Source organism: Botryllus schlosseri, chromosome 10 (genome assembly GCF_051294905.1).
Source record: "Botryllus schlosseri isolate E-star chromosome 10, Bs_hap1, whole genome shotgun sequence".
NCBI classification, from domain to species: Eukaryota; Metazoa; Chordata; class Ascidiacea; order Stolidobranchia; family Styelidae; genus Botryllus; species Botryllus schlosseri.
Genome location: NC_137245.1, coordinates 1,524,548 through 1,539,755, shown reverse-complemented (window position 1 = coordinate 1,539,755; position 15,208 = coordinate 1,524,548). Strand labels below are relative to the sequence as shown.

At 42.5% G+C, this 15,208-nt stretch overlaps 2 protein-coding genes across 3 annotated transcripts in view; both read left to right on the top strand.

The window, feature by feature from the left end:
• LOC145447814 (snRNA-activating protein complex subunit 4-like) overlaps window positions 1–4,710 on the top strand; it is a 49,167-nt gene extending 44,457 nt beyond the window's left edge. For both annotated transcript variants that reach the window (XM_080326091.1, XM_080326090.1), the window contains exons 19-23: window positions 97–211; window positions 1,577–1,656; window positions 3,046–3,134; window positions 3,418–3,521; window positions 4,523–4,710. In XM_080326091.1, the coding sequence (XP_080182217.1) occupies window positions 97–211; window positions 1,577–1,656; window positions 3,046–3,134; window positions 3,418–3,521; window positions 4,523–4,622 (488 nt within the window). In that variant the 3' untranslated portion in view covers window positions 4,623–4,710. The remainder of the gene's footprint in view (window positions 1–96; window positions 212–1,576; window positions 1,657–3,045; window positions 3,135–3,417; window positions 3,522–4,522) is intronic.
• A 6,522-nt stretch (window positions 4,711–11,232) lies between these two features.
• Window positions 11,233–15,208, top strand: part of LOC145447816 (sodium-coupled monocarboxylate transporter 1-like) — a 41,713-nt gene continuing 37,737 nt past the window's right edge. Inside the window, exon 1 of the mRNA XM_080326092.1 lies at window positions 11,233–12,834. Coding sequence (XP_080182218.1) covers window positions 12,695–12,834 — 140 coding nt within the window. The 5' untranslated portion in view covers window positions 11,233–12,694. The remainder of the gene's footprint in view (window positions 12,835–15,208) is intronic.

The window sequence follows — 15,208 nt, the reverse complement described above, 5'->3', positions numbered from 1 at the left end:
CAATTATAGTCTCCAAGAGCTGAATTTACTGGTAACCCACTTTTGTTTGCCCTGGAGCTATTCTTCGGGTAATCCTGACTGGTCCGATTTCCACAGACGAAGCGTCTACTTCGGGAACTACGGGAGAGAAAAAAACAAGCTCTGGTTTTGTTCGAAATTATTTCCTCGAATTCAGCCCGCCGAATCACGGGACGCTGCACGCTTATAGAAGGTAACGCAATGCGTCTTGAAATGTGTTGTGTCTCTTGTGTTGTGTCCACGGTAACAGGATATATGTGCAGATGAGATTTAATTACTCAATTGAAAAATGTATTGCTGACACTGACGGCTTACACTCGTCAGGGGTAGTCGTCAACTATCAGCAGAGTATTTAAAAGGACTTCGTACATCAACAACCGCTGCGTTCTTTTAGACAACTTAACAATTTCATGGGGTTGAGAGTAGAATTTGAAAGTATAATTTTCAAACTCCTGTGAATTCACATCTACCAGTTGGAATTGAGCCAAATTTGGTGTGCAGGATTTTTAGGCAACCTAACAATTAAAAAAAAAAGTTGACCACCTCTTATCCCACTCATTATACTCATTACATATATTCCAGAGCAATTAACTGGTAACGGTAACCACACATGTGTCTCCGTGAATATGTAGACTATCCGGCGCTTCTTCGATATACGCCCGAGATCGAAACAGTGTTTCACGTAACACCAGCAAGTGCTTATCATGAGCACGATGCAATTTTATAATCGTCAAAATAATTTTTTTTTTGCATTTGGAGAGACAGATATTAGGGTTGGAGGTGGGTTAGGGTCAAAGTTGGGGGTAGAGTGTCCCAAGATTAGGGTTGAGGAAAGGGGATATTAGGGTTGGGAAATGGGTATAAGAGTTGGATGTGGGTTAGGGTTAGGGTCAAGGTTGAGGTATCCCAAGATTAGGGTTGGGGAAGGGGGATATTAGGGTTGGGGGAGGGGGGTCTTAGAGTTGGGTGTGGGTTAGGGATAGGGTCAAAGTTGAGGTTAGGGTTTCCCAATATTACGGTTGGGGGAGGGGGTTGGATGTGGGTTAGGGATACCCTAACCTAAACTTTGACCCCAGTCTTAACCCTAACCCACATCCAACATTAATACCCCCCTCCCCCAACGCTAATATCCCCCTCTCCCCCAACCCTAATCTTGGGATACCCTAACCCCAACTTTGACCCTAACCCCCATCCAACACCAATATCGTCATTCCCCAACCCTAATTTCCGTCTATTTAAATGCAAAAAAAATATTTTTACGATTATAGAATTTTATCGTGTTCATGGGGAAACATTTACGGGTGTCATGGGGAACACTGTTTTGATCTCGGGCGTATATCGAAGAAGCGCCGACTATCCTGTATATAATGTTTGAGAAATGCGTGTTTTCCCCACCAGAATCCATTGAATTCCCCACCGGTTGGGAACCACTGCGTTATAGCATACGATCACAGTTCCTTAAATTTGTAAATGTGTCGCTGAAAATTGGGTGGAATCGCGAAACCCTGCTCTCGAAAATGAGAAGGCGCGAGGGAATTCAATCTCTTTCACTTATCAGATTAATCAAAGATAAAGATAGACGCGTGAAGAACGCAAAACTGATGCTGAAAAATCATTGCGACGAAAATGAAACAGCAGGTAGTTGGAAATATTTATTCGATTTTGGACAGTGTGGGATGTATCTGAGGGTACCCTTAGAGGTGCAGAACTTCAGCATGCAATTGAATAGTATTTTCTTATATAAGTAAACCCGAATATATTCGGCTGATTTTCGTCAGGGGTAATCGTCAGCAACCAGTAGAGAATTGAAAGAACATCGTATATCAACAATTGCATCACTAAATATGACGGCACCAGCATGAAATTTCAAACAATTCTCTGCTAGTTGCTGACGATTACTCCTGACGAGTGTCAGCCGAAAATATTTGGGTTCATTTCAATATGAATCAGGGTTGTAATGACTCGAGTCACGATTTTCTGATGACTCGACTTGACTCGAGTCATTTGCTCAAAATACATAAATGACTTGATCCGACTCGAGTCAATCTGTGTATTGACTCGACTAGTCAATCTGTGTATTGACTCGACTTGAACTCGAGTCCTTGCGCATGACTCGAGACTCAGACGGCCAATACCGATATTTCATTGTAATTTCGAAGAATAGTAAAATAACCACCCAACTGGGACTTTGTTTGTTGGTACTGGCACTTGAAAATGCGACCAGAAACTGCTAGAAGTAAGGAAAATGAGTATAATATAAATGGGAACCATTCGATATCAATGATATCGCCAAACAGTTATGGAAAAGTGGGTTTAACAAGACTTTAAGTGGAAACTGAGCAGTGAGCAGTCAACACAATGACTCAGACTCGACCCTCTACTCGATGACTTGGACTCGGATTTGACTCGGTGGTGAATTGAAAATGACTCGTCTGGACTCGAGTCAAAACTATAAAAGTGAGATTGCCTCGTCACTAGGAGCCTTGCGACGTGGTCACAACCCAGATATGAATATACTATTCAATTGTACATGGATATATATATATCAATAACCACCAAATACGACGTCACGTCATGAAATTTTGAGGTAGGATTAAAAAATCGGTTGTTCGGATTCTGTAATAATGCATTTTTATAAGTTGAATCTTTATCTGGACTTTTCCAAATAAGAATAAGGTAGGGGCTGGTTAGTTATCTTCCATATTAGATTAGAATCAGAGATGGGCACACATTTTTTCAAATTAGCGTAGAATCGAAGTTGTAGCTTCACTGTTTCTCACCTAATTAGAAAGTGATAGCTTCACAGTTTTCTGCAAATTAGATTAGCCTTACTGATTTTGCGAACTAGGACAATGAATAATGTTTAGTTCATATCGAATCATAATTCATTCTTATGGGCGTGAGCAAATGTATGAACACCGAGCTTAGATCTTTTCGCGCTATACAGTTTTCCTGTAGCATTTTCAGGGAAACTAGGAATCAGGTTAGCCTTAATATAAAAGCATAGAAATGTTCTGTTGTTTGCAGAAAGCGACAAACAAGGAGAGCCGGATCCTTTTCGGAACTTGTACAACGGCAGAAAGTATGATTCGCAAGCACTCATCAAAAACACGAAGGTTTGTACTCTAATTTGCTAACGTGGAACTTTTATTTTCCAAATCTTGCTTGCTAGGCGATTATATCGTCATAAAAAAAAGATGCTCACCAAATTTCAATCCATTCCAACCAGTAATCGCGAAGCTATTACAGTTTGAAAATTTATAATTTGCGATCTAATATTTGAAAGTGAATTTTTCAAATTTCACTGGGATTGTTTAGTTGTCTAAATGACGGTGCATGACAGTTTCCGATTCGAAGCATGCCAATTGTGGTTTGAAATTTTTTCGATCTCTTTCGCAGCAAATGCCGGAACACAAAATTCTGAATGCGAGGTTTCTTTCGCTTTTCACCTGGCCGACCATATTGTCATCGCTGGTGCCGTATCACCGCACTGGGAAATTTGGGTGAGTCGCTGCAATAATGAAATGTGTGAACCGGTCTGGCGAACTACTGGATTTTCAAAACACGCAACTATAACTAGAGCTACTCCGCTATTCTAGATTCACAACTACAACTAGAACTACTAAATTTCCAAAATCTGGAACATGAACTAGAAGTAGAACTACTCATTATTCAAAACGCAAACTAGAACTGCTCTCTTTCAAACTGCATTTCTTTGGTATTGTAGAGATTGCACTGTCAGTGAACTTAGCACTTGACATTTTACACCTTGTAGTCTACTTTTTTGTCTTACGGTTGTACATGGCCCATTGTCTACTCATTTTGAATCATAAATCATCGAACGAAACAAATAAGTTGACATGGTGTGATCATTACACTTAAAAATGAGTGAAATATTTAGTAGGTCAGCAGTTTTTCCAAGCTCAAACGGATATCTCAAATTGGAAGCTTGACTGCGTATTGGACATTGTCCTTATAGCGCAGTGGTTCTCAACGTATGGGTGGGTCACGAAATGGTGACAAAACTCAGATTTATGCTGCGGCCTAAAAAAGTAGCTGTTGACCGCATTTTCACTATGAAGCTTCAATTTAATTTATTGCCGAATATTTTCATCATTCCAATACACCACAGGACTATGATACAATGAAAGACAGGAAGGTGTCAAAACGACTTGGAGTAGTGTATGGAATCAGACACCTACCTGGCCTAGGCGATGTAAAACAGGAGGCATGCGCACTGAATGAAAAGCACTACACACTGAAATACCGTGCTGTCAGCAAAGAATTGCAGCTGTTGAGCGTTTTTGTTTATACTTGCCGAGCTAAATCGTAAGGACAGACAATTTCAACCAAAAATCTACAGTTCTAACGCTCAATTTGAATACTTAAGCTCAAAGTCTTGTCAAAATTCATTTTTTTTATGTCAAAATTATTATATTTTAGTGCAAAATCGGCAGTTTTTTAGGTAATAAAATAATCTCCCTACTTGTCACCACTATTTCAGTTTGCTGAAGGCTGCCGTTAACATCAGATCAACCAAGGTACGAAACAGCTTCCAAGACGACAATGACGAGGAACCTCCAAGGAAAGTTCGCAGAACGTAGAAGCCGTCTTGCAATCAACATTCCCAACTTGCCACTGTTCACTATTGTGCAGTTCGCCATGAAGCAGTCAATAAACTCAGCTGGTCGCAATTAGGGCTGAGTATTTCGAGTCTGCATCCGGAATTAAGCTTTGAGTAGAGTATTCTAGTGTCACTCGACAGCATGTTATAACAGTTTGAGAGATGTGGAAATCCGAGCATGAAATTCGATGAAGTTGGTATTAATCGAAAGCTACCGCGGTACTGATTGTGATGATATAAATTTTACGGTGCTTTTGGTCCTGGAATCCCAAAAAATCAGCCTCGCATTTTGATTGTAACAGAGTTCGGTATAATGGCGCAAGAGTGCCGTCTGGTAGCAGGTGAGAAGCATCGCAAACCGCAAGCGTATTACCTGTTGTTGTTCATGCGGTTGAGCATTCACACTCTCACTGAGCTCTTGCACCGAGCTGCGGCAGCTTATTCCTGACGGCATTGCTGCGTCAAAATACTCAACTCGGTTACGATTCAAAATGCAATACTGATTTTGCGGGGTTCCAGGACCACGAGCAGAATAAAATTGATACGATCGTCATCAGTGCAATGGTAGCTTTCGATTGATAACAATATCATCAAATTTCGCGCTCCGGAAGCCTGTGAAAATTTACCGTCGAATTGCCTGTCTAGCCAACTGTAAAATGTGACTCAAACTGATCGCTCTGAGATTTGCCTGTGTTCACACGGTTGTAGAACACTATGGTATAATTATCATTGATCAATTTACTACTGATGGCAAGGAGCGTATCATTTACGTTACTTGACTAGAGAAACCTTAGTGTTAAGGGTTAACACTCAATTTAGATTCAAGCATTGTGCTCGGCCCTTATTGCGAGTCGAGTGATCTCGCCCGGTTTGCACGCATCAGACAATAATAGGATTTCGTTGTTCACTTGTTGATATTGTCATCATGAATCGCGATTTTCGAGTGTCCCGGTACTTCAGGAACGTTCGGCTCCTGCCTGGGCAGTGGTCGCTTTATTGTAGCAGCTCGCAATCATGTCAGTTTGGTGTTCTTTCGTATGCCTTTTGCATTGTCACTGCCGGAAATAGAACATTTTTTTACGTTTTACTGGAGGCTACCTTGTTGAGTGGGGTATGTTCGACAGAGTTGCAACCAATCAAGTCACAAGGTCCCGAGTCTGGAGTCAATCTCACTTATATAGTTTGACTGGAGTCAAGTTCAAGTCAACTAGTTAAGGGTCGAGTCCGAGTCATAGTGTTTTGACTCCAGTCCTAGTCCAAGTCATTATGTTCAGTTCAATCTGATTCAAACCACATTTTTCAACTCAGCTCGGGTGATAATGGCTCGCATTCATAGTGTAGTGGTTACGATAAGCGCCCAGCACGTAGACGGATCGAGTTCGGTTCCTGTCGGAGGTTTATCTGGGATCCTCTTCCCCTGCCGTTGCCGTTCTTACGGCGACAAAAAAGCCCAGGCAAAGACCCGACGAAAGAAAGCAATCACAATGAATGGAAAGAACTAGTAGAAAGGGCCGCGGCTTCATCGAAAAATAACTGTGACATCGGGCAATCTAGGCCGAGGTGGATGTTAGAGTAAAGGATCGCTACTGATGCGTGTCGTTCGACATCCTCCTATCTGTTCATGACATCTCATTGTGTCTTATCGCATTGTACATTGTGTGTGACTTGTTCAGATCAAAAATATAACCCAACCATGTTATGTTATGTTATGATATCGTAATTTTCTTCAGTCCTAATCCTAACAGCGTTCCTGGCCCTATTTTCCAAGTATCAGGACTAATAGACGAAATACCAATGATGTGGTGGCTTTGCTATTTTTCGAAGCTACAATGAAATGTCTGTCTCGGCCGTCCTAGTCTCGAGTCATATGACTTGATTCTAGATATGCACAATGACTCGAGTAGCCTACAAGTCGATTCGAGTGATTATACGCATTTTAAAAATGACTCGAGTAGCCTACAAGTCGATTCGAGTGATTATACGCATTTTAAAAATGACTCGAGTCATTACAACCTGGCGTTGTAAAATGCTGGATGCCAAACGCCAAGTCCCAATTCAGCCGCCAGTCTGCCTTTCAACCCGTCACGGCCGCCACACGCCGTAGAGACTCTGCGGCATGTAGCGGGTTGGCATCTGAGCGGGTTTAACCCCTGTTGGGTATTTCGGCGATTGACATTTTCACGCTATAGACAACACGACCTAGAGCAATGGTTCTTAACCTTTTTCCTGCAGCGCCCCTTTTAGAAAATTGCCGGGTCTGGCGCCCCCCCCCCCATATTTTAAGGACAGTAGTAAAAATAAGTCCTTTCGAGTTGGGACTTCATTATTGGAAATAGCTTGAGAGAGAGAGAGAGAGGTATGATATTCTTTTTCGCCTGCACCATCGAGATGGAGCAATGGTTCTTAACCTTTTTCCTGCAGCGCCCCTATTAGAAAATTGCCGGGTCTGGCGCCCCCCCCCCCCCCCATATTTTAAGGACAGTAGTAAAAATAAGTCCTTGCGAGTTGGGACTTCATTATTGGAAATATGTTGAGAGAGAGAGAGAGAGATATGATATTCTTTTTCGCCTGCACCATCGAGATGCTTTGACGACGGAGTTGCGATACGGCCCCTGGAGGTCATCTAGTCTGCGCCCCCGGTTTTTTTCTCCTCCATGCTACCCGTGATTGCTGAGCGCCTAGCAGGATAGCTGCGGATACCAATTTTCGAGTCTTTGGTATGACCCGGCCGGGGATCGAACCCACGACCTACCGCTCGAGAAGCCGGACACTATCTCGCTCGCTCACTATCTTGAATCGCAAACGAGAACCACTAGACTAATTAATGCTATATAACGTTAATATATAAGGTTGCGGGTCAAAACATCAAAATAAACAGCAGCATCCTTTATGATGCGATGAAGAAATATTCTGAAGATTTAGTTTTGTAGCTCTCAAATACAAATGTATTTAGTCAATCATTTTGACCAAACAGCTTTAAAGCATATGTAGTGCACAACGGGCTCTCATTCTGGCCCTTGGAAGTGGTACAGTGCCTCTTTATTCGACTTCGACACGCTGTTCGCTGCGGGATAAAATACCTATAGTTCGAATCATTTTGTGGAAAATACCACGAGGTAGCGTGATGGTAGTATTTTAGCGGGGAATTGGCGATCTCAAAGTATGCTCAATTCATTCACGTGAATTATAACAAACCACTGCATACATGGACACATGTTGCAAACACGGCCAGCATGTATTTCGCGCGGAGCGCGACGAAAATTTGCGGGATTTGACAGATTTTGTCGAATGGTAATTTGCAATGAGAATGCCACTGTGATTGTGGCTACGTGGGAAGAACGTCAAGACGTCTGCAGGACCGAATAAACCAACATGTCCCCAGATTTATCAGAACACGTGCGTCACGCGATGTGAAAAGCTCACCCTTAACTCATCCACTTAAGATTGATGCTGATCGATCAAAGGCCATTAATTCTGCCATCGGCAAACATCTGTTGGATAATCCGATTTGTGCGAATAATTATCGAGACGACCGATTTCGAATCGTAGGTCGAGGCCGTTCACAATTCCATTTGTGTGCCTTGGAATCAACTTTTATCAAAATACATCAACCAAAACTCTGTCAACAAAAGGAGTTCGTGTATCACCTAAAAATAGTACATTGAACGCTCTCTCATTCGAAATTTCATGCTGGTGACGTCATATTTTGTGATACGATTGTTGATATACAATGTTCTTTCCAATTCTCTACTAGTTGCTGACGATTACCCCTGACGAGTGTCAGCCGAAAATATTCGGGTTCATTTCAATATGAATATACTATTTAATTGTATATTGAAGTTCTGTACCTCCAAGAAGCTCTTCAAATGAGAACTCAGGAATATATAGAACTGTTGTTGTACTATGTCCCTGCTGCATCCTCTACTGTGACGCCATTTTTCTCCAGCGCCCCCTATACCGCCCCCTGAGTCCAGCGCCCTCCATATCGCCCCTGAGCGTTTCCGCCCCCTTCAAAATCCCAAACGCCCTTTGGGGGCGCTGGAGACAAGGTTAAGAAACACTCTGGAGAAATAAAGTTTCTGCCTACATGCGCGATCATGCAACTTCGTGTGGTGTGTGCGCTGTCAAAATGATTGGCGGCGACAAAACCTTGAAATAAAATAACCGGCGCATGTTCGCCAAAACGTTTGAAATTGATATGTCCACTGTCCTAAGTGACAAGCGTCCGCAGCTTGAGCCGCCCGTATCAAAGGAGACCCGCCGAGGAATATAATAAACCCCCTTTCAAAATGTGTATTTGCTCGTCTCACGTAAGGAGATATTTTTTTATTTTCGCCTGGTACGTGTAAGCGATTCCAATATATCTGGATCAACGACAACCTTTACCGCGACCATTGAAGCTTTGCAGACACAACTAGGGTCAGACCAATCTTAATGTGACATCAAACCAACTTGTATGATACACTGATACAGGGTAGGGCACATTTTTCATCATTAGGACATATCATCGTAACAACATTGATTGGCCTGTCACTGATTGGATATGGTAGCGAACGCAGTCGGCTTGGAAACGACCAAAGCAACCACAGAAGATCGATCATTGCGCAATTAACAATAAATGGTGCAAATATTACGTACATTTAAGCGATATGTCTGGTGCGGTAGCGACCAATATTTTAAGAATCACTGGAGTAACCGGTGCTGTTAATAGCTGCAGATAAGCGGTTGGTGGAATTCCTTGCTTGAAATGCTAAATATGACTAAATTAAAAATGTTTGGCACGCCAGTTCGTGATAATTTCACGTTTTTTGACATTTTGAAACTGAACTAAATTTAACAATTCTGTCAGTTTGCTGGCTACACAGGTTTTTACCGCATATGAAAAATATTATCTGGTTAATCCAGCGGGTAATTTCCAGTTATTACTGTATAATGTATATAATCGAAATTGTTCTCGTTGCTGTTAGCGTGGGTTTTAAAGTCATCATAGTCGGACCGATGAGAGGAAAGAAATATTTGCCCCTTCCCCTACCGAGCGAGATATAGTGTAATGGTTATGCGTCCCGCTTGTCGATCGGTAGGTCGTGGGTTCGGCCGGGTCATACCAAAGACTCGAAAATTAGTTTCCGCAGCTATCCTGCTAGGCGCTCAGCAATCACGGATAGCATGGAGGAGAAAAAACGGGGGCGCAGACTAGATGACCTCACGGCCGTATCGCAACTCCGTCGTCAAAGCATCTCGATGGTGCAGGTGAAAAATAATATCTATATCTCTCTCCCTTCTCCTTTATCATCATCATCATCATTGGTTTGTTAGCAGTTTTTATCAGTTCAAATGCACCACAAAATGCGATACAATGAAAGGATAGGAAGGTGTCGAAGCGATTTGGAGTAGTCTATGAAATCAGACATACCCACCTTGGCCTAGGCGAGGTAAAGAGGAGGCATGCACACTGAATGAAAAGTAAAGAAGATAGTATATAGAAAAAAGCAAGCGACAAAAAATGGAGCAGCAAGTCATGGAAAGCGAGATCGATAGGTCAGGTGGTGGTCCGGTAATCTTGAGGATGGATTAGTATTTATTCAGTATAGTAATTGCTTGTACCTACAAACTCACTGCGCGGTCCCTTGGACAATAGTGCGTATAGCTTCGGATTTATTTTGCGCAGCTGAGATTTTCTGTGCGCAGAGACCGTGTCAGCACTTCGCAATTGCGCAAGTGCGCAGCTTTAGAGGGAACATTCGTTTTGACTAGTAGAACTAGATGTCCCTGGTAGAATTTATAGTAGTTTTACGCCATTAATCCATCAGAACCGTCTCTTCCGCAAAGTATGCAAAAGAACTAAGCGAACGATTGAGTAGCGTATATGAGGGAAAGAAAAACGGTGATTAATCATGATGATGTTTGGCACTAAATTAAAACACACATAACGGAATGCAGTTCAGTCTGAGAAATATTCGATCGACATATCGAGATCGGGGATTTTTGAAATCTGAGTTAGGTTCTTTTTTCGTGTAGGTAGGTTACCACATTTCTGTGTGAACTATATATGTATGGATCATGTTTTGTCCGATTCGGATCCAATCCTGGTCCATATAATTGGATCCTGATCCTTCTTTCCGTCTCAAATTTTGATATCCGGATCCAAAAATATCCTGACCGAGGTTGAGCATCTATATTTGCCACTGTCGTTGCTATTTAATTCTCGGCAATGCATTGAAGTTTGCTATTATGGATTATTCGAAATGATGGTACAGTGCTGAAGCCAGCTGTGTCCAAGTTCATACAAAACATCAAAGAAAAACAAACAAAAGTCACCATCATAGACATTTACAATCCTGTCCTGATCAGGATCCGGCAATAGGGAAAAATGTGAATCGGGATCCGATCCTGTTTGAGAAAGACTTACCGGATTCCTGTCCGGTTAGAATCCAAAATCCCGATCCTGTACAGCTCTAGTGTCAATACAATCGCTTCTCGCTGAGAGTGTTGGAGATTTTTTGGTGACTGGTCGAGAGAGAGAGAGAGAGAGAGAGAATTCTTTTATTCGTGATGAAGATGATGACTTGCAGACTAGCGTAAGCGTTGGTCACGCTATTAAAGGTTAAGAACCGCGTATTATAGTCAACCGAAATCAATTTTGTCATTCTCCAAGTCTACTTTCAATCATCGGACCTGGTTTTTCCGCCTAAACTCTAATATGCTAGCGTTTTGCGGATATGTTCAAGTCGATATCCGTCCAAATATTCGTTAACCAGAACACAATCACGTAGTTAACTTTACGTGTTGCAAATGAAATCCGGCCAGAGAGTGAGATCGCGGTACACAGGACGCAACATATTCGATTGTGGTCGTGTCAAATCACCATTATACAAAGGTGTTCAAATCTGGAATCGAAGCAGAGGTGGTGATTACTAATTCCTTTCAAAACTACGTGATAGACGCAGAATACGCAGGTCTGCAAAACACTCAAGCAGGTACCCCAGCTTGAAGCAGTGAGCGGTTATATATAATTCATTAATGACGTACAGTCGAGGCCGCTGATTTCGAACGCCAGGTAACCTCGACAGCCGCTTTATTCGGCCAATTTGCTCAGAAATGGAACAAAAGTAGAAAATTGACATAAAAAAATCTCGGACACAGGCTCGGAATTCCTATCGCTAGGTTATGAGTGGGGCAAGATTTTGCAATCATTTTACAACTGCCGGGGACTTTCTACATACTCGGAATTTAAGCTGTTTGTAGAAATTCTATGTTTCCACTTTTTGCAACTTTTGTATTTTTTCGTGTAACTTTTTATTGCTATTTATCCAGTATTGCGTAAAATGTAAAGGAGTGATTTAAAAAATGCTACAAAACTATTTCTAGTATGTTTATCTTTTTGATTTGCTCAGCAAAGGGCCATATGATGTGTTAGCTGTATCTCAATGCTATGGAAGCAATGGCTTTCAAGTTTCAAGCTAGAAGTCTAGCAACCCCCACCAAGCACGACAGTGCCCGAACTATACGTAAATATATCGCGTGGTTACTTCACAGTCATTTAAATTTGAGTACCTTTCGCATTTCACGGATGCCCAGGCGAGACCACGAAAATTACATTTTAATTGGGTTCCCTTTTTAGGCTGCAGTGATTTTGTTAACGTTGCCTACGCTGACATTTGCTGCAATGCCTTGGGTCCGGTTTGCAGAACTAGGAGGTTCGGATGAGGTACTCGACTTGTTTTATGGGTTATCGCTTTGCTGATTGGCTCTGTGTGGAAAACTATTTCTGGAGTGCGTGTTTGCCGCGATCTCTGCCAATTACTATAGTATGGTGTACTGCTGCAATTAATTCATTACGCAATAGTAGCATACCGTATTCTGAATGCGTTGTGCGCCGTCACGCACGACCATGAAGCGAACAATTAATTTTCCGTTCAACTCAGACAGAGCCGGCCACTTCTCCGCTTAATTTGGCCAGAGGCGAGCGGGACTAACCTGTCCGTATTAAGCGTAGTCGACTGTGTATATATTGAATTTACAGTTTATTGTGCGATTTTCGCGTGACAAAAGATGGCAAATCCTACTTTTGTTATGGCTGACTATGTGGTGTTCGCGCTGATGCTGCTGCTCTCCGTGGCGATCGGGATATACTACGCTCACCGGGGCAGGAAGAGAAATCAAAAAGCACTGGGCTACTTGCTAGCTAACAGGTCAGTTGGATATGTGCAAGTATGCGGAAGACTATGAGAACTAGCTAATTATAGCTGTCAGTTAGACTAATTAGAGCAGTGATGCCAGACATTGGGCCCGCGAAGCGTATCTGATTATATTGGAAAAAGCTTGTATTACCCAGCATATTTGTAACAGATGTAGATATTTATAGCAATAAAAAGCCTACATCCATTACAATCCCTCTAGTTTTAGGACGAGTCGAGTTGAAGATAACTTGACTTGACTCAGCGTTTCAAAAATTTAGATTGATTTGTGACTCGAAGCAATATTTGCGAGTCAATTTCTAGTCATCATGTTATTGGCGTCGACTTAGTCCCTATACCTGTACGCACAGGCGCCGAGTTACGGGGTGGCGGGGTGGCGTAGCCACCCCATACAATAAGATTAAACGCCCGCCGTCTGAGATTTCAAATCATCAGCGTTGTCATTTAGCGAATCCGCGAGAACGCGTCAATTCCAACTATTTACCAGTAACCGATACGCGAGGAATAATTGAATACGCAGCTTCGTCGGCGACACGAACTAGTGCTTAGAATGCCCCAATAGATTGTAATCCGTGATTAGTAATCAGCAGGGATATCGCTGGTAATCAGGCAATCGAAGCAACCTCGTTTACGACCCTCGTTTACGATGTCGATTTCGACACGCTTGCGCTGAGAAACTAGTGCGGAGCGGATCGACAAATTCTCTGGTCCGGCTCCGATCCGGTTGTTCAATTCTCTGGTCCGGCTCCGATCCGGCTCCGGCCGCATCAGCGAAAGTACTGATCCGGCTCCACTCCGGTTCCGGCCAAAAATGAAAAAGTCCGGCCAGAAATCCGGCCCTACTCGGTATGGGGGTTCCGTGAATTGATAAATATGCATCGTTTATGTTCACACTGGCTTGGTGGTTGGTTACGTGTGGTTGGCTGGTTGGTAGTTATATAGTTATAAAAGTTATGCTTATCCATAAAGATTCTGGCCGGATCAAAAAAGTAGTGGTCCGGCTCCGATCCGGCTCCGGCCGTAACAGAAAAAGTACTGATCCGGCTCCGATCCGGTAAGGTGAAAATTGTAGAAATCCGGCCGGATATCCAATCCGGCTCCGGTCCATGCTCCGCACTATGAGAAACACCATCTTCTCTCTCGACAAGACTAGCGAATTCATTGCTCTAAAAAGGCTTTGCCAACTTTTATCGGGAAATATAACAATGCAGCTCAGATGTCGTTATAAGGAGCAAACAATTGCCGCGATGTCAGACTCGGAACCCCATTGTACTGTACCAGTGACGTGCGGTGAGGTTCATGGCTGGTGAGGCACGTCGCCTCCCCCGCCCCCCCCCCCCAACATACACACACAACACGCACGCAAGCACGTAAAGCACCTGATAAAGAGACTTAAAATGTGAATAACAACAGCAGCGGGTATAGAGGGCATTTTCTTTGCCACTGATAGCCGTCGCAATTCCATATTCTATGACACATGTATAGGACTGGTCCTATTGTGCTAAATGGGCAAGTTTAGACAAATAATAATTAAGATCTCTTCAAGTAGGCCTTCCGGTATAAATTATTCGAAAAACATCAAAAAAGCATCCTCAGTTACATTTTTTCAGTGAAAAAACACTAGATTTGCCGAATTTCGAAAGAATATGCACTGGGTCTCGTCAAAATACACTAGATCTAGTGTTTAGGAGTGGCACCACCGACCACAAACAACAACGCAGGCTTTTAACAGTAAATTCATATTTATTGACTCGAAGAACTTTTCGCGTGCCTCTTATCAAGAGCAACCGGCACGATAAAGGAAACTGAACAGAGATGGATTCAAAACCAAATGGCGAATTGTGACGCAATAATGCAAATTTATAAATAACATGAATGGAAATTCAGCCATAGCAACAATGCAGCGTATATAGCAACAAGCAACTTGAAAAGTAGAGCGCGTGAGGAATAACATGCAAATACAAATACAATGAAACAATGCAGCAACACAGAGGAAAAATTGAACAAAAACACGGACGAACAGCTAAGCAACGACAACTAGTGTGAAATTTTAAGATTATACAAAAATTCTTTCTGGCGACAAAGGACCGGGTTGTTTAGTTTGATGAAAGTGGATTCCAAAGCAGTTAAATGAAACATTGATCTACCCTGGGATAAAACTGAAAACATGTCGTCTGAATAGTTCAAGGCGCAAGACGGGTTGTCAATCAAATGCTGGCCAATTGAAGAACTGCTTGCCAACACTAGGCTGTACGATTGGGATTTTGATGCGTGTTTGCATTGCTGAGTGACACTTTAAGAATCAGGGGACTGCGATGCCGATCTTATCCTCTTAGGAACGTCCTGTTTGATACGTTCTAGCAAGCGT